General features: G+C 43.3%; 1 protein-coding gene across 1 annotated transcript; it reads right to left on the bottom strand.

Annotated features, from left to right (window-relative positions):
• Positions 1-9,310: 9,310 nt before the first annotated feature.
• Positions 9,311-23,249, bottom strand: Grxcr2 (glutaredoxin and cysteine rich domain containing 2). Its single transcript, XM_021650729.2, has 3 exons — positions 22,893-23,249; positions 16,474-16,701; positions 9,311-9,809 (listed from the first exon to the last, which is right to left on the bottom strand). The coding sequence occupies exons 1-3, from the start codon at positions 23,247-23,249 to the stop codon at positions 9,627-9,629; spliced, it is 768 nt and encodes a 255-aa protein (XP_021506404.1). The 3' UTR covers positions 9,311-9,626.
• Between the last annotated feature and the right edge of the window lie 267 nt (positions 23,250-23,516).

Below are 23,516 nucleotides of genomic sequence, written 5' to 3'. Positions count from 1 at the left end.
ACCCCAACCATGAAGAGAACTTCTGTTATTCAGATGTATATTCAAAAATCCACTTAACTGAAAATTCTCAATTGCCAGATAACCGATGACTAATACATATAAAATCTTAGCCATGTGTGATGGTAAATACCTGTACTCCCAACACTTGCTGAGGCAAGGTGCTCCTGAGTTCCAGGCTAACTGAGGATACCTAATGTTTAATGAAATCAGAATAGTAATAAAACAATAACAGAACCACTTCAGAACGCTTAACTTGAAAATAACGCAAAAAAAAATGTGAATTATCTAAGTGACAAAAGTTTGGGAATCATTACACCAAACAGGGTAGTGTAATAGAAGGTATGCCTTGGCTCCATTTAGTAGTTTCAGCAGAAAGAGAGAGAGTGAGAGAATAAAGATTTCAATCTAGGGAAAAGGTTTGGAAGGTGATGAAACTTATGTAACACAAGAAGAGCAAGGAATGGCAACATTGTCGGTTAAACTGGAAATATTAGTGGGAAATAATAACCTTTAAAAGTCTTTTCTTCATGACTCAGCAGCAACATCAATAATGCCTACTCCAGTGTTTTAATGCATCCTTAAAGCCTAGCATAAGGCTTTCCACATTATTTTCTTGTTCTGAAGAGAAACCCAGTTCCTCAAGGGATATCTAGGTCTATGACTGAGAACAGAGGGGGAAAAAAATCAGGACATTTTCCTACCATCCTTTTGTTACCAAAAGGTAAAAATGTTTTCAAAAATGTCACCATGGCTTTGCAGAAAATAAGAGGACACCTGAAGTCTCCTCTGACTACACAGTGACAGCGTCTGAAATAAAAATTGTGTTTTAGATTTACGTATTGATGACATGAGAGCAGTAGCGAAACAGTCTTGGCAACAGAACAGGCTGATGGGAGGTGTGCAGGGGAGAAGGGGAGGAAGAAAAGGAAATTATGGTCAAAGAATTTTATACACATGCATGAAAATGGCCTTATGTAACTCCATTTAACAAAAAATTAAAATTTATTGCCCACATGGCATGCTGGGGTTGGCTACCCAGAGGCTTTTTAAGCTGTGGGCTGGCTTTCCCCAGGGTCAGATGATTGTTCAAGGTTCCTAAATAAACTACATTGAAAAAAAAAATTAAAATTTATAGTAGAAAAAAGGTATAGATAACAAAAATAACACAAATTATATGAATTTCCAGGTCCACCAAATCAAACAGTGCTACCCAACCTAATAATTCCCTCCCCGGAGCCACACTGCCTTCTTTATGCAGAGGGAGCTCTCGCTGTGAGGGCTCCCTTTGGTTTCCTATGCCTTTGTCTGTTTCTACGGGGTTATGGCTTGGACTTGTCTAATTTTTTTTTTCAAAGAAAAGGAGAAGGAGGGAGTTCTTTCTTAATTATTATTTTATTTTACTTACATTGGTGTTTTGCCTCCATGTATGTCTTTGTGAGGGTGTCAGATCCCCTGGAACTGGAATCACAGACAGTTATAGCCTGCTGTATGATTGCTGGGATTTGAACCTGGGTCCTTTGGCAGAGCAGGCAGTGGTCTTAACTGCTGAGCCATCTCTCCAGCCCAAGGAGGAGGTTCTTAATGTGATGATACAATTTGAGCATCAAGATTTTTATTGTTGCTACATCATACCTTCTAAGAACAAGGTAAATCTTATGGATGAGTAGGGATTCAGAACAACTCAAAATAGATAGATGCCTACCCCAGACAGAGAGGTCATTGTGGTAGAAAATGGTGAACACCGTCCTTACTGATCTTCATATGAAGAAGGGATTCGTGTTTCTTCTACTAATTTGGTGTGTATGAGACATAATCATATGCCTTTCTCTCCCTGCTTAAGGAGAAGGAACATGGAAAGCATAAGCCAAAATCAAGCAGAGCTATTGAGTCTGAATGAGCCCTCATATGAACCAAAGAGGAAGAAGGTTCTACAGTGATTTCCATAATAACAAACAAACTGTTAGCTGCAAAGCTCCCAACCGCAGACTCTGTCCCTCAACTCAAGAGATTAAGCCTCCGTGATAATAAGACACGTCCTTAAGGCTAACAGAACAAATCAATATTTGATTCTGACAATGCAATCTGTTCTATAACAATTGTCAAGAGATAATTTTTTTTAATTCAAGGTTAGACAGTAGGTTGCAAAATTAAGCCTTAGGGTTAAGATATGGCCTGAAATAGTCTTCATAACACGACAGATGTCAACAAACTATAGAAAAGCCATGATGGAAAAGTCATTTGGATTAAAATCAACTCAGGAGACGCAAATAAGCCTGCCTAAGGATTAATCTATCCATGCACCACAGCCCAGTCTCAGGGTCCAGATAGAATAATCTTTCTTTGAGTCTGATAAGAATGTTGTGACCCCAGAAAGCAAAAGAAATAATAACAAGACTGAGGCCCCAATGATTGTCCAAACAAGCATAGAAAAACAGGCATAGAAATTTAAAAAGTAAAAACAAACAAACAAAAAACCCACCCAGTCCGTGGTGTCAACACTGCCCAGGAGAGGTGGGGGAGGCTTCCGCCCCAGGCCCTACCACCTTTATCTGCTCACAGTCTGGGTTAATAGAGCATTTGAAAAGATTGGCCATCCTAAATATAAAGTTACAGCTACTTTAAATTTTTAAAAAGTTTACTTACAACATTTTAATCACTGTGTAAATGCTCCAAGAAAATTTGCTTTTGGGATTTGGGTATCAGGATCATGAGCATTAATCACAGAAATGGTCATGAGTATCCCTTAGCCTGAAAAACAAACAAACAAAAACTAGGAGCATAAAAGGCCCCGACAAGAAGCTGGACAAAGGTGGCCTTAGCCTGCAATAGTTACCCATTCCTCCAGAAAATGACTCAGGCAAGTCTTACCTGTTTGTACGTTTGCATGTTTCAGTCTGGCCTCTCACTTGCTACTTACCCAAGGGTGACCTTAAACTTATGATCCTCCTGCCTCCACCTCCCTCCCTAGTGCTGGTATTAGAGGTTGGCTGGTTGGTTGGTGCAGTGCTTGGATGGTACCCAGGACTTCATGCACACTAGGGAAGCACTCTGGTAACCAAGCTACATCACCAGCCCTTTACTTTCCACCTCGAAGCATGTGTTAACTAGAGCCACGAGCCTAGATCTGCTGAGCACTTCGGCTCCAGATTATGACTGTCATCGTCTGTCATACAGGTGCCAGCCGGGGCTGCAGCATTTTATTTGCCCTGGGAAAGGGGACTCTTTCAAGCTCCCTCCTGTGGTCACCGGCAGTTGCTGAGACCTCTGTAGCAGAAGGCCACATTGTACTCCTTGCAACACGGACCTATCCAAAACGCCACTTACAGCCTGCGTGAGCCAGGGAAAGAGTTCCCATTCTCTATGGCCAGTCTCAGAGGTGACATCACATTTGGGCCATGTCCTTTTGTTAGGAAAAGCCTCTGGGTCCAGGAACACTTGAAAAGGGGCCTCAAGGTGGTTACAGAAGAGCACAAATGCAGGAACTGGGTCTTACTGAAGTGTTGTTTTTTTTTTGTTTTTTTTTTTTTTTAAAAAAAGTATAGTTTCATTATGAAACCGAGGCTGGACTCAAACTGAAAAACCTCCTGCCTGAGTGCCTGGATTAGGGTGTGTCACCATGCCTGGCTCAGAGTCACTTTAAAAGCTATTCACTATGAAGCTTTCATAAGGTATTGGAACTTAAGATAACAAATGACACACGAAAGGCCCAGGGGTGAAGCCAGATGTGTCTCAACAAACAATCAGTCTCCAGTTCTGCACTGAACGCCTGTGTGCCGGGCATTATGGAAAGATGTTGATACAGTGATGGCGAGGCATGGTGCCTTCCAGAAAAGACTTTCCTCTCTTCCTTTTGTGACACCTGCCACTCTGTTTCGAGATTATCTGTTTAAATCTCTGGTTTCCTATGAAAGTGCAATTGTCCCTGAAGGGAAACATCTCTCTTTCATCTTTGTGCATGCTTCTGTCTTTCACATCACCTGACATACAGGATCCTCAAAACACTCACTTTGAGTTTATAAAAGCAGATACGTTTGTTTATCTCTAAGCCATGTATACTTTTGTATAAGTTAGTGGTCCCAGTCTTCTGAGAAGTAACCACTGATGGGACAGAAGTGCTTCCGAGCTGGGTACCGGTGACGTTAAAGGAATTGCGCAGACAGGAAGCCTGTGAAGCAGACAGGAAGCAAAGCAGACAAACTTTGGTCTAGTGTCAGCAGGACAGCTGCCCCTCCCTCCTTCCTTTCCCCAGCTCAGTTAACAGACCCCACTGAAGCATCTCTGAGACCTTAGGGTTTTCCATGTTCTCTGACACAGGCAGGGAATATATTTTGACACTGACATAGCTCCATTTCTCTCGTGAATATGAACTCTCAATAATTACTATGTTTAATTAGAAAACAAGAAGATTTTGCTAATGAGGCCAGGTAATGAAAACAACCGAACGTTTCTTTCTGATTTACCTCTTACATAGACTTCACTCCAAGTAAGCTCCAGTGAGCCACAGCACTGCAGCCAGTGCTCATCTAAATGAATACATTGCTGAAATAATTCATATTTGTGGAAGGCTTAGAATAAGAATCATCATCTTCCACAGGACTCAAACTTAGCTGATGTTTGGAGACAGTTTAAGTTCGGAAGATAAATTTGGAGTTACAAAGCTAATGCTGAATGGAGTTTCCAAAAATTTTTCAAATTTGTAACTCATCATTCAACGGAGATCTTTTCTGGAAGCATAAATGAATGTCATTGTTTTTAAAGGAGAGGGCCTGGGCCTGGGGCTCAGTTGATAGAGTGCTTACCCAGAAGGTGCAAGGCCCTGGGATAGATCCCCAGGATTGCATAAAATTGGACATGGAGGCACACACCTATAATTACAGATAGAGACAGGATGGTCAGAAGTTTAAGATCATCCTCAGCCACAGAGTGAGTTTGAGGCTAACCTGACAGAAATTATGCCTTGTCTTGAAAAACATTTTTTTCTCTAGAAACAAAAGTTTAAGACCTATGGGTACTGCTTTCCTGACTCTGCAGACTTTGCTAGGTAAGCAAGAAGGGGGATAGACTGCCATTCTAGTCCACAGATCCAAACAGGGCTGAACTGAGAAGGGAGAGGCCCAGATGCTGAAGACCCCGTGTGTAAAGTCGAGAAACAGGGACAAAGAGACGAGCCACTCTACTCACAGCATGAGGAAAGGAATGAACTAAGATGGGAAGGCAGAAAAACCTCAGAGTTCATCCCCAGTGATGCACATCCTCCAGCAAAGCTAAACCTTCTAAGACTCCTCACACAGTGCGCCAGAGCCTATGGAGAACATTCTCGTTCATACCACCCCTGGGTGGGAGCAGAGGGGTAAGAGGACAGTAGTAAACTGAATAACTGAATACATTTTACTATGAAGACAGCTGAAGGAACTGGGAAGTGAAAAGAACTTAGAATAAGGTCTTGTGCCTATTAAGGCCGATATGCGCTTGTTAAATAAAGTAAATAGAATCTGCACACACCCATCAAGACAGTCTCAGCTAATCTGGCCAGGCAGAGAAAGGGAAATGCGCTGACTGTAATAGCAATAGATAGTGCTATCCCCAGACTGTAAAGGCTAATCCACTATTACCCTGACTTAGAGGCCCAGCGTTGTGGTTACATTAGTGATAAATACTAATTCTTTTGTGTGTATGTTTCCATATTCATGAAACATAATGGGAAACCAAGGTAAAAATGGCTCAGTGTTACTTCTGAATTGTTTGGTTTGGTTTGGTTTGGTTTGGTTTGGTTTGGTTTGGTTTGGTTTGTTGGTTGGCTGGCTGGCTGGCTGATTGGCTGGCTGGCTGTTTGGCTGGTTGGTTGGTTGGTTGGTTGGTTCGTTGGTTGGTTGGTTGGTTGGTTGGTTTGGAGACAGAGTCCCATTGTGTAACCCATACAGATCTCAAACTCAGCATCCTCCAGCCTCTACCTCTCCATTGAACTTTCAGGCATCAGCCACCATACTCTGTGAAACACTATTATGTTTAAACTCACTTGTTCATTAAAAAGTTCTTGCACTTTCAGAGAACACAGCATCATCGCATCACAGCATTGTGGAGACTGTGTTTTGTAGTATTCACACTTGTTTCCAAGGATTCTTAAGAGTCCTGAGAGGACAGTCTACCTTTCCCTAAGCAGCCCTCTGTCCGGCACAACCGGCAGCACACGAAATTCACAAATCATAAAGTGGACATTTCTGACTACAAAGAGCAGTAAATAAACCTATGGTTCTACCTTCAGAACACATCCACAGTTGGACCATTTTGTACCACACAAGCTCTATCTACCATGAGCCACCGCCAGGGTCGTGACCACCACCCTCTGCCCTCCTCCCATTTCTCCTCTTTTATCCTGCTGCTTCCCTTCCCAACCCAGGAGCCAAGTGGGGAGAAAAAGAAAAAGAAAATTTTAAACAAAAACAAAAAGCCCTGCACCTCCTGTTCAAACATTTATGCCAGTCGTCACCAACCAAGAAGAGAACCCATTCTACACGTTTCAAACAGGGAACTCATTGCAAGATTTGCTTACAAAGATTCCTAGTTGCTAGAACAGAAATCCTGTGGCACAAGCAGCCAGAGGCCTGGCTTGTAGAAGGGCAGCGATGGGGGTGGGGGTAGGGTGGGAAGAGTATTTCTTTCTCCCACACGCAGCCTCCTGCCCATTGGGAGGACTTGGCAGGATGCCATCAGGCTAAGGCACCTGGGAAGTGTAGTTTGCAGGTCCCCGTCCCCAGCATCAGGGGAAATTCTAGAAGGGGATCCTGCGACCTTGCCTAAACCTCAGCAGCATGTCACGGTAATCCAAGTGCTTACCACGGCTTCTGAGAAAGGATCCCACCACCCAACACAGCACACATACCTCACATGCTAGAGCACATACACACGTCACACTCAGGCATACACTCACTTCTGCCACCCCCCTATCTGTCCCATTGTGTGCTGCCTTAGACCACAATGGCTTCTTGGCCCCTCTCCTTCCTGTAAGTCTAGCATGGCTGTTTCTTCTACGAGGTCTACTCTAACCCAAGACATCTGCTAGGCCTTTACTAAAGACTTCTTTTCTTTCTCTTTTTGGTGGGGGTGGGTAGGGGTTCAAGACAGGGTTTCTCAGTGTAACCCTGGCTGTCCTGGAACTCACTCTGTAGACCAGACTGGCCTTAAACTCACAGAAATCCATGCATCTCTGCCTCCCAAGTACTGGTATGAAAGGCAAGCACCACCACTGCCTGGCACAGAGGACACTTTTCAGTGTCGCTGTCTGCGACCACTTCCAGCTCTCAGTTCCTTGAGGTGCTCTTTAGCATCGATTTGTCTCTTTCTAACATGCTATACATTCTGTCCGTAGCTGTATTGTATAACTGTGTATTTCTCTGTACCATATTTTATATAGATTTTACATAGCTAATGCATATATAACAGATGTATTAGTAATTTATAGCTGCATGTATTTAGGCATTGATTTCCCCCCCTACCAAAATACAAGTTCCAGAGGAGCCAGGATTTTGTCTTTTTGCCTACTTCTATAGCTTTAATGCTCAATAGATTTTTTTTTTAAAGAAGAATATTTGGTTTGGGGTCATAGTTTCAGAAGTTTATATATTCATCCAACAGTAAGATTTTATATATTTAATACCCTATTAAGAGGTCATATGTGAAGTGTTTCCTTCACAAAAATCAATAAGCACCTACTGATAAACACAATTATTATAACCATTAGTAGATATTTTTATTGTATGCTTATTTTAAAAAGTAGCCGCCCTTAAGAGCATGTGGGACAGGCAAGAAAATGACAACTGTGAGTGTGTGCTCACGTGCGTGCTTGAGTGTGCGTGTGTAAGGAGGACGAGGCAACGTGGCTCACACCTCCTATGGGCAGCCTCCCTAAACCCACCAAAGAAGTGGCTAAAGACAATTCAGGGGTGAAACTGCTTAGCATGCATTTTTCCTTGGATCCAAGCCCCAGCACCAACAGAAAGGAAAACGCCACGAAGTCTAACGAGGTGTCCTTCTTTTGCTCCAATTATTTTAGTCCCGTCCCATAACCGTCCTACTCCAGTAAAGCTGCACTGCACTTTACCTACCTGTTACAAGTCGGCCTCCACTAAAACCGTAAGACACGGGGTGCCAAAGGCTTGATGTCTTTGGGTTACACGCAGCCTCAAGCAAGTGGGCGAGTCAGGGTCCAAACTGTGCTTGTGGCAGAATGCGCCCACCAAACAGCAAAGCGCTTAAACGTCTCTTGACAGCACTCCTTCCATGATGTTGGGAAGGCAGAAAGGTGAACAGCTGTCAGCAGTACCCATGGAGTCAGGAGGCAATCACACAGAGACACAAAGGAATCAGGTGAGCTACAGGAGAGCCCAGCGGACCAGCGCAGCTTCAAAGGGTGTTTGCATCTTTGTATTAAAAAGTGTTCGTATTGCAACACTGAACACAACCCACTGTTGATGTAACCGAGTTTAAGAGAAGAACAAGCAAACCTTGGAGAATTACTAAGACATGAAATCAGAATTATTATTGAAGATAAGCAGCATGTCTCACTAAATAACGGGTTTCGGTGTCTTTCTCAGGGAATTTGGAGAGTGGGTGTTCAAGCTACAAAAGTTCATTAACAAACGTGTTTTCAAAACTTAATAACTGTCTTTAAGAGGGAAGAGTCACCCTTCACACACGCATTCGTGGGCTGTAGAAACACAATGTCTAATTACCAGCCCTCTTGGTTTTTTCTCTTAGAGAGCTTCTGGAGATCAGCGCGAAACACCTGCTGTCCTTTCTAAAGAGGCTGGATCTCAGTCTTAAAATAGACCTGTGTATCTGGTAATTTACTGCAGAGCTGGCAGAAGTCTTATCACAAATACGTGCTTGAGCCACAAATTTAACGTAAATAGATTTGGTGTGGCTTATAACCTCGCCAGTTAGAGGCGCACAGAAGCATTCTATCTCATTCTCGCCTGAGTGGGAGTTCAGCTCCCTACCTTCCTAGTGAGTGCCAGAGCATGTCACACAGGAGCGGCTACAGAAGAAGGGCCTCCTCAGCCCACCTGTCTCTGGAACGAGCATCCTATTTTGCTTGCAGAGGCCTGCCAGGGCCTCCAGTGTTGGCTGTCCCTTCCCTCTTCTGCTTCATTAGAAATTCTATTTGACCAATGACAATTTCAGATGTGTTATAAGCAACAGGAATTTGGCTCATTGGAAACCCACTTCTTTATTCCTTTCTCACCACATAATTTTGCAAAATAACTCCCAGCCCGGAAAATGACTTCAACCTGCCGCCTGAAGAGTACATTTATTTATTTGTTCACTGGTGCAAGGGGGAGAACTGAGCTAAATCAAGTGAGATACATGCACATGTTCTTGGAAAGATCGTTTTAGGGCCAGTTTCAAAGCAGCTTCCAATTCAAAAGTGCCCCCGTTACTCAGACCCATGCGGAGATGCTACCAGCTTCAGAAACGTCATCAAATAATTTGAGATTCGTTAGCGGTGGGAGTGATTGCAGCTGCAGCAGGCTTCCTTTCTGAGAGAGGCAGGAGGAAGAGGGGTAGCTTCTTAGGAGTAACGTGTGAGAGCGCGCAATGAGGGCAGATGTGAAAACCAGAGCTACGGGCTATGGGTTGCAAATCTGGCAAGGTTGCAGGCCATTCTCGTTGCAGGCCGGACACCTGAGGGCTCGGTAGGACTCCTTGAATCTGTTAGCCAGCATCGAGAACTTGCTGCCATGGCACAGAGAACAGGTGGTGATGCCGGACCCCTGGCAGTGGAGACAATTGTCCTCAGGGACCAACCCATCCTGCAAGAGACAAGTCGGGCTTCAGTTAGACCAGTGGTTCAAGCCCACGGTTCTCACGGAGATCAAAACATTACTAGGTCTTGGCAAAGACGGAAGCAGAATTGGAGACAATGTTTCCCACCAAACGTTAAAGAGGGAAATGGCCAGGACACAGAATAACTTTTTTTTCAGAGGGGATTTCCTAGATGAATGTCATGAGCACAACATCTGCCACCACATCTGTCATTCTGTAACTTTCTGCCCTTGACCACCCTTGTGACCCATCTGACATAAGCTCCATTAAAGGCAAGGACATGACTTTTGCCCCTGCCAAGTAGAGTAACAAACCTTTGTGACAAACCTCAGCAGACCTCAAGGAAAGCAGGTGCTTCCTTCCCTAGGGGATTCCTGTGTCTCACATGGCACTCCCACAGCTGTCCAGGGCATCCTATCACCCAGTGCAGCTGGAGGATGTCATATTGAGAAATTGACTGGAAATGTCAAATGCACAGCCTGGAAGAAGAGGAGGCAAATTCTGATCCGTTGGAGCTGAACACCAAAATCCATGTTCCCTGACTCTTCACACAGCCCCTCATTGTAGCTGGCCAATATCAGGTGCTCAAGAAAGGATGTTTTCTGCAGCTGGCAGTCTGGGTGAGTGAACGAATTAGCTCCGAGTTCTTGTAATATTTTATTCTCTTTGAGAACTGAGTAAGGCCCAATGATTAAAAGCTTGGTCTCTGATGGACAAGGTAAAGGCTCATGAAGTCTCACTGGCAGCTGATGGCTGCTGCGGATGGGAGCTGGTTTGGACCTTGAATGGCTGCCTGTCTTCCAGTAGATGGTCATACAGCCATGCGCTTCCAGTAGATAGCACTAAGCCAACTCAGTGTTTTTTCTTTAAGATAGAAAGCTTGAGAAGCAGGGAGGGGATTTGGGGTGAGTATGGGATTAGGGGGTAGAGAATGGGGGTGGATTAGATCAAAACACTTTATGTATGGCTAGGAGAAGTAGTCCAGCTATACATGAATGTCATAGCATTAATGCCGGCAGTTGGGGGGGGCAAAGGCAGGCAGGGTTCAAGGCCAACATATTCTATATAGACTACACTACACTATGTAGTGTAGTCTACACAGTGTGCTCCAGGCCAGCCAACGCTGCATAGTGAGACCTTTTCTCAAAAGAAAAAAAAAAAAAAAACATGATATATGTGTATAAAATTCTCAATTAGAAAAAAAAACCTCCCTGGGCTGTGGGGTCAATAGACTAGAATGGAGGCTGATGTTTGGAGGGCAGCTCACCCGGGATGCTTTGTTTAGCCTCTCATCTTCTCTCTACCTATGAAGAAGGACTGGCAATGCCTACCTTCTGAGGTTCAGAATAGTAAGTGAGGCATCGCGCATAGCCTCAGCTCCCCATAAAAGCCAGTTTCCTTCTCAGCTAAATCTCCCATTTCCAAAAAATACCCCCTGACCATGATTTGAGACAATGCGTTGGGAGAGGTCTCAGAGAAATCAGCAATTTGATACTTTATAAACTGAATCTTCCAAGGAGTCAGCTGCAAACCAGACTGATGCCTGCTGAACCTCCTAATGAGCCCACCCAGTTCAGCTTCTAAACATCCTTTCACAGCCGTCTCAGGTTCTTCCACACCCACATTCCCACAGGTGCCCACCAAAGCTGGCGCAAATTCACCCGTTCTTGGGAGATGTTCTTTCCAGTCAAGCCAATCCAACTGAATTGCCTATCCTCCTGACCATCTCAGGAGAAAAACAAAAACAAAACAATCAAACAAACAAGAAACCTTGGAAAACTCTTTTAACAAACACTTGCCTTCCTGCCAAAACCTCATGATAGAGCAAGCACAATCTTAGCTGATCTAAAAAGAAAGTATTTTAGCAGAGCACCAAGCTCTTATCCTGAGTCTTGTCAACACAACCCTGCCAACTCCTACCTGTCTCCAGGTGTCAGCTCTTCAGTTCCCTCCTGATAGGCCCACCCACCCACTTTTCCCTTTCAGGAGTCCCACCCATGGCTGCCCCAGCCAGAAAGTCTCTGGCTCCACAGAGGTTTCCCGACTCTCTGACCGGAAGCTTCCCAGCTAGTTCACCATCACTTCCAGGCACCCAGAGCCACGTTTAGAGCAGTGCCCAGTGCAGTATTCGCGGTTCCCCTGTTGGCCTTCCAATAAGCAAACGTAACCATGTGTGGGGAACCTTCTTTTTTCTTTTATGGCTCCGAGGTTAGGAGCACTGGCTGCCCTTCTAGAGTTCCTGAGATCAATTCCCAGCAACCATATGGTGGCTCAACAACCATCTATAATGAGATCTGGTGCCCTCTTCTGGCCTGCAGGTGTACAGGCAGGCAGAAAACTATAAATAATAAATAAATCTTTAAAAAAAAAAAAAAGAACAAAAAATAGATTCTTATCTCATGTAATATGCCCTGATTAGAGTTCCCCAACCCTTTACTCCTCCCAGCTCCTTGCCACCCTCCTCCCCTCTGGATTCATTCCTTTCTCTTTCTCTCACCAGAAAAGAAGAGTCCTTCTAGGAGAAAACAACCAAACATGACAAAACAAAATATAATAAGATTAAAACAAAAACCATTAGCCAGGAGTGGTGGTGTGTGCCTTTAATCCCAGCACTCAGGGAGTCAGAGGCAAGCAGATCGTTATGAGTTTAAGGCCAGCCTGGTCTACAAAGAGAGTCCAGGACATCCAAGGCTACACAGAGAAACCCTGTCTCAAAAAGCCAACACAAACAAACAAACAAAAACCTAAAAGAAAATCACATTGAGGATGGACAAGGCAAACCAACAGACCAAAGAGTCCCAAGTACAGGCAAAAGAATCAGAGGACCCCTTTTCTTAAAGGGTTTCTTAAAGAATTTCTTAAAATTCTTCTCAAAAGGGCTAGAGAGATGGCTCAGTGGTAAAGAGCACTGACTATTCTTTTAGAAGGGTCCAGGTTCAATTTCCAGAAACCACATGGCAGCTCACAACTGTCTGCAACTCCAAGATCTGACACCCTTACACAGAGACACGTGCAGGCAAAACAACATAAAAAAATAAATTATTATAGAAAAATTTCTAAAATATATATAGCACCAGGAATAAAACATAGGTGCATAGCACAGCTTAGGCTCAAACCCCTAGCAAATCCTTTCAATCCATTTCCTACTCACTCTATAACCAAGAAAAGGTGGCCGTGGTCCCTGAAGTCATGCAGGCTTGCACAGCTCTGAAGACAGTGACCAGCACAAAAGCAGAGTCTGCAGAATCAAGTGGCTATGATCATGACATTAGTACAGGGACCTAAATATGACTGTCTCTAGAGACCTCTGGCAAGTTATTTCAACTCTCTGAGCCTCAGTTTCCCTAGCTGCAGAGTAAGGCTGTTGGTAATACTCCAAGGGTTCATCGTGGGAATGAAATGAACTGTTGCATAGACAAACACTGAGAATGGTAGCTGACTCTCATGAGCCTTCAAAAATCAATATCTATTACTGTTATTATTATTATTGTTATTATTATTGTATTATCTTACTTTCTCAAAGAGGAGATCACATGAAGCATTAACGTGTTCAGAGGTTTCCAGCTACAAACCCACCAAGCACAGAGCCAGAATTCCCCCTCTTTCACATTCTGCTGAGGCTTGACTCTGTTATCCTTCTCCTTTGCTTTAGAGCTGACAGAGGTTCAAAGTGGCCCAGCTTTTGGCCTTGCCCAACTCTTTCATCGGGCTCTCTATTCCCAGTTTCAGATAGCAAAGCAGAGTGTCTCTTGGTCAGAAGGGCTTCCTTGATGTTCTTTGACCCTTTCTTTTAGAATAAAACTTGTCTGGGCATTTATTGCACAAGGGATTGAACAAACAAATAGTAATTTAAAACAGAGTTTAAAGGACAGACAAGGGAAGTATAACCTTTCCCAGCAACCTTCTGCCATACAACTCTGCCCCTGATTACAACACTACAAAAGAAAAGACTTGGATCCCTACAAATTGAATTAAAAGGTAATTGTCATGTGGAGCCCACAATTGCTTTTTTTTTTTTCAGGCCTGCAGAGTGAGCTGCACCTTTCTATTTCTTACTCTGTTCCTGAGGGGAGGTGCAGGGAGGGAGGGGGAATCTTCCAAGTTACAACACAGCAGAAGAAATAATGGAATGAAAGAATTCTAAAGAGGAATGGTGATGTTCACAGTGTCCTGCTGGCATGCTCAGTTATACATCTTGTAGAAGAGGAGACACAATAGAGGGGTACTTCTTACAAGTTGACACTTGATTCCAAATTCCAGTGTTTCCCACACACAATTATACAATATTTCCTGAGCACCAATTTATGCCAGGTTTTTGCATTTTTGTTTTTTTGGACCTGGGAACTGCAGTGCTGCATCCAACATGGACACATCTTCTATGTGTGATCCCCACAACTTCCTTTGTGGGGATCAAATACTGGTAAGCATGAGCAAACCTTAACCACATGATCACAAAAAGTGAAAGTAAAGTTGAAACTGTGAAGAGCTGTATAAAGTCCTGATGGGTTTATTCTAAGGATGCTGTCCTCATGAGAACCATCAAGAGCCCTCTGAGGGATGAAACCTCCACTGAAATCCCCAGAGCTAAAAGTTCTTGGAAGACCTTGGGAGTATTGCATGCTGAGGGGAGCTGCTTCCAGCAAGAGAGTGCGAAAACACATATGAGAGATGCATAGATGGACAGGGGAGGGAGGAGAGGGAGAAAGGGCACAACAAGAAATACCAGATAAAGCCAGAGTGGCTAGCACTAGCCAGGCAACCCAAGGCTTTCTAAAACACATAAGGAGATTAGGTCTTATCCCAAGCAATGTAACACTGCAGAAAGCTTTGAGGGGTTGGAAGGTCTAGGAAGGGAGTGACAGAACAGATTCTCATTTATTGCATTGGGTGTGATATCAGCAAAAAGGATGGGTATGAACCAAAGTTCAGGAGCCTTTTTCTAGAGTCCAAGAGGCTTGTGTTCTGGTGGAGGGGATGGAGGTGACAGAAACAGAAATTCTCGTTTCAAAAGCATTACATTGGGTTTGAAGTCAGCTCAAAGGGTGGATGTGAAACAAACACTGGGAGGCTGTTAATGAATGGAGTCTACAAGGCTTGTGTTCTTATAGAGGGAATGAGCAGGAGAGGAAGAGAGAAGATAGATTTCAGGAGGTGATGTGGAGACTTGGGCAGCCATGCAAGGCAGAGGAATGAGAGTAGGGAAACTTGGACGTTGGCCTAAGGGCATCACTCAGTGCTGGCTGGGAGTTCTCTGTTCTCTTTGCCTCAGTCCTTCCAGGGCAGGGACATCACTCGGGTTCCCTAAAGCTCTTCTTCTACTTTTCAGTCTACCTCATGGGATATTAGAGTGAGTTCCAAAGAAACAAACATTGCTCCCAAGTGACCCTGGGGTGTGATATTCAGTGATGACAGCAACATCTGACTCAATCACTCAATTTTTTAACTTTTATTAATTATACTTTATTCACTTAGTATCCCCTCATAAACCCTTCCCTCCTCCCCTCCTAATCCCACCTTCCCTCACCCTTCTTCACACATGCCCCTCCCCAAGTCCACTGATAGGGGAGGTCCTCCTCTCCTTCCTTCTGATCTTAGTCTATCAGATCTCATCAGGAGTGGCTGCACTGTCATCTTCTGTGGCCTGGTAAGGCTGCTCCCCCCCTCAGGGGGAGGTGATCAAAGAGCAGGACAATCAGATTATGTCAGAGGCAGTCCCTCTTCCCATTACTATGGAATCCACTTGGACACTAAACTGTCATGGGCTACACCTGTGCAGGGGTTCTAGGTTATCTCCATGCATGGTACTTGGTTGGAGTATGAGTCTCTGGAAAGACCCCTGTGTTCAATTTTCTGGTTCTGTTGCTCTCCTTGTCAATCACTCAATTTTATATTGAGTATATTACAAGAACTTGCAGTTCACAGGTGCCTGTGCTCATAGATTTACAAATGGTACCAGTTTCAACTCAACTAATTTCCAATGGACTCAAGACTTTACAGTATCTTCACTGATAAGTACCCTAAGACTTGGACAAACAAAAGAGGCACAAGTGAACCTATAAGAAAAAGGCAGAGTTGGGGTTAGGGATGAAGGTCACTTGGTAGAGTATTTGCCTGGCATGCAGGAAATCTGGGTTCAATGCCCAGCACCATTTAAACCTGGAGTAGTGGCATGTGTGTGAGTGAGAGAGAGAGAGAGAGAGAGAGAGAGAGAGAGAGAGAGAGAGATCTGTACCCTCAGGGAAGAGGCAGGAGGATCAGAAGTTCAAGATCATCCTCAGCTACACTGGGAGTTGGAAGCCAGTTTGAGCTGTACAACCTGTCTCAGAAAAATAAACAAATAGAGCTAATGTTCTTCATCTCTAGAACTCGGGGTTTATAAGCCACATCTCACAGTGAAAACAATAGATTCCTAGTCGAATGTGAAAAGTCATCCAAAAAAATTTTAAGTATAAATATGTTAAATATGAAATTATAACTGCTTATACCAACAATATGCCGTTACAATTAAATAGACGTTAAGATTCCCTCGCACTTTAACAGATATTGTAAGTGTTGTTATTCGAAAATGTTTAGAGAGGTAACACAGGAGCAGAACAGTCTGTAGGCCATTGCTGCAGAGCCAGCCTGAGAGGAACAGTGGCCTTGGCATACCTGTGTGTGCTGATTATGGAGAAATGTGTGCTCCGTCTCTGGCAGGGGGCTGCCATTCTGCTCCCTGTCTCCATCATTTTCTCCTGTGCTCAACAGACAGTCTTCCTCAGCAATCTCTTCCTTTTGGAGGATTTTCCTCATGAAGTCCCTTTTGTCCATCGGGGTTCGTATGATTTTCAGGTTGTTCGTGTAGATTATTATCTTCCCAAAGTCTATAATAGGTGGAGGCTAGAGAAACAGAGAGTGAGCATCACCAAATGTGTGGTTGCGGAACCTATCCAATGCCCCATTTCAAGAAAGAGGAGAGAAGAGCGTTGCACCTGTCAAAACTGTGATTCATGCCACCCCAAGGTTTCCTTCCAAGGTTTGCTTACTCCTTCTCAAGGTAGATAGGAATGGAGGAAGGCTGGACCACGCAGGGCAAGATCATAAAGCTCAGAGTCCAGAGCTTCTGTTCCTACTGTTCCCCAGAACAGCCAGTGCAGGGCTGGGCACATGCAAAGGGACACTTCAGTCTCATGTGGATATTTCTCTAATTTGTCTATAATATAAATAATATTAGCACATACCACTTACAGAACATTGTCTGTGTCTCAGGTATCGTGCTAAGCATTTTACTGACATTACTTCCCTACCAAACACTCCTATGAAGTAAGTGTATGATTTCCACAATTTATAGGTGAGGAATAAATCTCAGTGGGGTCAAGTTCCTCAGTAAGGTGACAGAGTGACTCAGAACTGTAGCTGGGATTCAAACCTAAGATATTTCTTTTTTCTTTTTCTTTTTCTTATTTTATACTCATTCATTTTACTTTATGTATATGAGTGTTTTGCCTATACATATGTATGTGCGCCCCATATAGCTTGGTGCCTACAGATGTCAGACGAGGGCATTGGATCCCCTGAAACTAGAATTATGGATGGTTGTGAGCAGAATGTGGGTGCTGGGAACTGAACCTGGGTCCTCAGCAAGAGCAGCAAGTGCTCTTAACCACTGAGCCATCTCTCCAGCCCCTAAAGCCCAGCCCATTGTTCCATTGTTTTCTCTTTCTTTCTTTCTTTCTTTCTTTCTTTCTTTCCTTCCTTCCTTCCTTCCTTCCTCTCTCTCTCTCTCTCTCTCTCTCTTTCTCTCTCTCTTAGAGCTGGTCTTACTATATAGCCTTGGCTGTCCTGGAACTCACTATGAAAACCAGGCTGGTCTCATAGAGATACACTGTATCTGCTCTCAGTGCTGGGATTAAACACATGCACCACCACGCCTAGTTTCCAAAAACCCATATTCTTAATACCTACACTTCAGGATTCAGAAGCATTCCTTTCTCCTCAAATCTTTCTATACAGATATATAGATGTAGATATAGATATAGATATACAGATATATATGCTACAACAGACCCATCAATAAATATATGCTGTCATAATCCCATAATATGGAATATTTTATTTCAATATACTTCTAAATGATCATTGTTAATAGCTAATGTCTCCTTCTATGTGTTTACCATGTGTAACTTAATGCTTTGCTCATGAAAAAAAATTGGAATTGCTATAGTGTGTTAAAGAAGCTAGATGGAAGGCAGGGATGTAAGATTGTAGCTCACTGGCAGAGAGCTTGCTTAGCACATGTGAAGCCTGAGGTTCAGAAAGCCCAAGAGGAAGAGAAGGAAAGAGATGCAGGAGAAGGCGAGAGGAGAGGACAGAGGAAAGAAGGGGTGGAGATGAGAAAGAGGTGGAAAAGAAGAAAGAGAATGAAGAAGAGAAGAAAGAGGAAGCGGAGGAGGAGAAAGAGCAAGAGAATGAAAAACAACCAAAGGAGTAAATGTTCAGGTACCACCGGTCCAGGAACACACAGTTCTACCAATGTACACAGCATGGAGGGAACCAGTCTTGGATTCCAGTCCTGACATCTACTAGTTCCAAGACTCAGAGCAGCCATGTACTCTGATGAACTCCACTTTGGTCATCAGCATGTGTCTTAACATCCAGCTGGTAGGCATTCCCACAGACAAGCTAGTTCCTTAAATGAAAAGTAAGTACTTCCACACTGGTGGTGCACAGATGAGCTGAAACTCTTGGGTCCTGCCATATATCATTCAGTCTCCTATGAGGAGCTTCCAACATTGTCAAGCTCAGTAACATAAGGGTTAATGCCAGCCCAGTGGTGGTGACACACCTTTAATCCCAGACTTGGGAGGCAAAAGCAGGCAAATCTCTGTAAGTTTGAGGCTAGCCTGGTCTACAGAGAGTTCCAGGACAAAGCTCTACAGAGAGACCCTCCCCCCCCCAAAAAAAAATAGGGGTTAATGGTTAAGACACCAACTTCCACGGGTCTTTCCCCAACTCTCTGCTGGCCTCCATGCTGGCAATAGCCACACAATTGCATACTTTGACTCTAGAACCTAAGGATGACAGTATCTTCTCAGCATAGAAGACAGAAGAAAGTGTGATTTGCAAAAGCTGATGAAAATATGCAAATATCGGCATGGTCACTGCTGGTATTAAAAACTGTTCTTCAGCAGGCTATGCACACTCAAGCCGTACAACCAAATACCCCAGCAAGAATAATTTTTCCTGATTCTAAAACTGGACAGACCCAGTCTGCTTCGATGATTCCACAGTTACACACTCTCATATTTAAAGAATTCAGTAGAAATTTAACATGAGTAAGTCTTTACCATCCGGACGCCTATAAACAGGCAGGGGGTTTTCAATGATTACGTAAGCCCCAGGCTTCCTGTCTAGAGCTCTTTTCTCCCTCTTCAAGGGATCCTGTGGCAGATTCCATTTCCTACTGTTTTATGCACACTGGACTCCCATTTCACACTCTGGACTATCAGTTTCCGACATTGGAAGATAAGGATGGTGGTACTTTTGAAAGGTTCTGTTTCTCCTTCCTGTAATAGCCAAAAGGTTCAGTTACTGGGAAGCTTCCTCACATCTAGAGATCTTTTCTTTGAGTTTCTTCTCTAGAAAACTAAACTCTTAATATGCTCAAAGAAATGAATGATCACCTACTTCAACTCCCTGCCCCTAAACATCTAAGATCCCAGTCAACATCTAAGGTAGTAAATATTTTTACTGCAAGGATGGAGGGTTCCAATCATTCTCCATGTGTGTTTAGTTTCATTCCTCTTGCCAGCCAGATTCCCACTTGTGTCTGAGAAAACTCTCTGGGTGTAACTGGAGTTCACAAGGTCTGGTTACATCCAGCTACCCATGAGGAAAATCCACTCTTGTATTATAGAGGGCTGGATGGAGCCAAGAATCCTTCAGCTTCTTGCATACGGTCTAGAATAGCAGTTTATGAGAGAAAGTATCTGTAAGTATTCTGTTTTCTGTAGCCACATGCCTGGAGATGGTTATTGAGGCACTCCTGAATGCAGAGAAGCCTTGTTAGTACTAGAAATTTCTTGGGCTTTGGAGTCAGGAAAACAAAACAATTCAAAATTTGTTGTTGTTGCTGTTCAAGGCAGGGTTTCCCTTTGTAGCCCTGGCTGTCCTAGAACTCACTTTGTAGACCAGGCTGGCCTCAGTCTCAGAGATGTACCTGCCTATGTCTCCTGAGTGCTGGGATTAAAGACGTATGCCACCACCACCCAGCTCCAATTCAAATTTTATTCAAATGTTATTTGGCAGTTATGTTAGATGGACACATTATTTTATCCCCGTAATCTGTTTTTCCAATTTAAAAAATTCTTTATCATTTTCAAAATATTGTCATTACAAGATTATTTAATACATACAAATCGGGTGTTCAGTGTTACCTTCTTTCCTTTTCCTGTCCGCAACTTCATGAACACTACACATTTCAGTGAGTTTTGATTCCTTAACGTTTCTTTAAATCTATCACCACATTTTATACACGTCACATAAAATAACATAAAATAAAATAAAATACTCAGCATTTCCTCAAGGACTTTTTCATCACTGCAGCAGTAGGTACCATTTGCTAATCACATACAGCGTATCAGCCATTTTGCAGGCATTGTCTGTTTAATCATCTGAATGGCCCTCTTCTGAAGACTCATGTTATTCTAAGGCCAAGATGGTGACACTGGGGCTCACCAAAGTCCACACTTTGTCCAAACTCCCACAGAAAGTAGGTAGAAGTAGACTTTGACAGACATCAGAGCCCATGTTCTGTTTTGTTATCACGACTAGGGTAAAATAAATACAGCATACAATTTACTATTTTAACCATTTATAAGTGTAGAGTTCTCTGGTATTCAAATTGTTCTATGACATTTCTCTCCAGAACTTTATCCTCCCCAAACTGAGATGCCGGATCCATGAACAGTAACATCTTCTCCACCCCTAGCCTGACAACCACCATCTACTTTTTGTCTCTGTTAATTTGAAAGCAGTCCAAGTACGTCATGTAGCAATGGTGCAGGTTTGCCTGCTTCTGCAGGGTTTATTTTATTTAGCCTAATGTGTTCAAGCTTCATCTATGTTAAAGCATGTCAAAATTTCCCAAGTTGCTCTAATATCCCATTATGTGTATGTACCGCTTCCTGTGCAGCCATTCATCAACTGATGAACATTGACGTTGCTTCCACCTCTAATTTGTTGTGAATTTCTGTGAACAGTGGTATACGAATATCTGTTTGCATTCCCAACCCTTAGGTGAATCACTGCACTCAACTGCAACTCATCACTGTATCACAGGCAGCATTTATTGGGGGGGAGGGGAAATTTACAGCTCCATCTGCTGTTGGGGAGTCATGAAGCACCAGCTTTTGCTTTCTTGTTTTGCATGAATACCATACTGAACTGTTTTACTAGGCATGCTGCACAAGTCCATCCTGGTCCCTGTTACACTCAGACCTGGGCAACATGAGGACGCAGCATTTGATAGGACAACAGAGAAAACAAGGTATGAGACCAAAAAGGACTCCAACCTTCAACATGGCCTCTGGAATACTGTGCTTTAATCAGATCATTCTTATGTGCTAAAGTTGGCGAATGAGTGATGAAGTAGCTTAAAGTATCTATCATGGCTTATATAAACTAAGCCTTTGTTGATTCTCAACTTCTAAATAAGATACAGTTACAAAGAACTATCATTGTAAGCACAAAACATAACTACGTGCCTAAGACCCAAATAATTGGCAAATACCACCACCATCACCATTGCCATCATTGCTATGTAATGATTTTGTTTGTTAAATAGAAACACATCATAGAAATTAAAGTATGGAAAACCAGAGAATACAGATTCCTAGTTTGAGTCGGCACCTTAGGTCCTTATAATGGTGTGTGGGTCCTTTATCAACTTGGCACATAATTTTCCTCTTTCACAAAATTGAAATGATCACACCTTGCCTTTTTCTTGAGAATATGATAAAGAAAAAAAGCCATGATAGACATAGAAGAAAATCTGTAACAGCACTTTGTAACAGTTTATTTAAGGCACTCCAACCACTAATACAAAAATGAAATCTAGTATTAGTTTTGGTAACTGTGGCTATGCCTACAATTATCTTTTTGCCAATATTACCAAATCCAAAACATTTGCTGCCATACATTCTTAGGAAACTAACAGTAAAAATGATTTAAAATAATTATCTGAATAAAAGCCTTCAAACGCTAAAACATGCCATGGTATAGTTACCAGTAATAACTTGCATATCTTACATAATTATATGTACTCTTTAAAAAAAAAAACAGCATTTATACTTCCACCACCATGAGCACATAGCCACCTCCTAAGAGTCTGGAAATCACTGAGTGTTCTGATTATCCATGATACCAGGGAAGCTAAGGAGACCTGTTGGAACAGCTTGCATCATCAAACTATCAGTTCAAACTTCTTCCACGAGAAACACGTCTTCTGTTTGATTTGCTTTTTCTCCACTTCTTCCCAGGACTCTAGCTCCACAGCGCTCGTATTAATGAGCACTGGGAAGGCAAAACTAAATAAATATACCAACAATTTAAAAAAGCAGGCAGTGGGAAGGTGATAAGGAGAGGGGGGGAAAAAACGAGACATGGATAAAGTACAACCGAGTAATTGGCTGGAGCAAAATAGGTACCTTCAAATATTCAATTCTTTCAGGAAACGAAATGACCTACTGCTGCATAATGCTATAAAGTGACAGCCGAGCAACCCGAAAACCATTGCACCGCTATTTAATTTACACGCTGAGGAAACTCAGCCAAAGACCCAATTACAGTGTATTACCCTGGATGGAATTTGAACGCTGTTTATACTCTTCGCGCTTTCCAATGAGCAGTCAACCCGCGTGTTATTTTTGTCCAAGAAATATTATTCTAATAACAGCTCCCCACTCGATGCCCCTAAAGCTCTGGCCGGTAGTGGAGTGTGAGTGAGATGCGTGTCTCAGGTACTCCGGCATTTCTCTAGACATATTTCAAGGAGCCTACCCTAGAAGGCCATAACCTCACCCGATACCAACCTTACGGTCATTCGCCTTGTAGTCATTGAACAGAGGCTGGCTGCCGGCCAGAGTGTAGGCACTGCCGTCTCTAAACACGCTGATCCTCTGAGCAGTCAGCTTGGGAGAGTACAGCTCAGGCTTGGGGGAGTACAGTTGGGGCTTGGGGGCTTCCCCAGAGCCGTAAACGCCGTCCATTGGTTCCAGGGCCTCCTGGAGAAAACTGTGAGGGTACTCCTCTTTGGGTGACTCTAATTCCTGCCCATCCTCAAAAACCTGCTTCAACACTCGACCGCTATAGGAAGAGGAGATTTTAAATCGTACTTTTCTGGGTTTGTCGTCGCTTTTCTGATTCAGTTTCTTTTCAGGGTCCTCCATCAGCAGAAAGTTCACGCTGTGGTTTGCAGGCTTCCAAGTAGCCAGTGGAACCAGGCTCTGAGAAAAGGGCATTTTATTTTCTCTCCTCCTGCATATGATTAATTCAAGGAGACTCTGGAAAATGCTCAATTACAGCAACTGACACCCACACATTAAATATTGATAGACCTCATGAAAAGGCAGGTGATTGTGCCTCTGTGGAGTAGATGGGACAGAGGACAAGTTGAGTTCTCTTCCTGGTCTCCCTCATCCTCCTAACTTCACCCT

This window comes from Meriones unguiculatus, chromosome 2 (genome assembly GCF_030254825.1).
Source record: "Meriones unguiculatus strain TT.TT164.6M chromosome 2, Bangor_MerUng_6.1, whole genome shotgun sequence".
Lineage (NCBI taxonomy): Eukaryota > Metazoa > Chordata > Mammalia > Rodentia > Muridae > Meriones > Meriones unguiculatus.
This window is presented reverse-complemented; position numbering and strand designations above follow the sequence as displayed.

Coding starts and splice junctions, on each gene's coding strand:
- Grxcr2 (XM_021650729.2), bottom strand. CDS start 23,249: ATGGAGGACCCTGAAAAGAAACTGAATCAGAAAAGCGACGACAAACCC. Junction 16,702..22,892: donor ACAAGGCGAATGACCGTAAG/GTTGGTATCGGG, acceptor CTGTTTCTCTAG/CCTCCACCTATTATAGACTT. Junction 9,810..16,473: donor TCCATAATCAGCACACACAG/GTATGCCAAGGC, acceptor TGTCTCTTGCAG/GATGGGTTGGTCCCTGAGGA.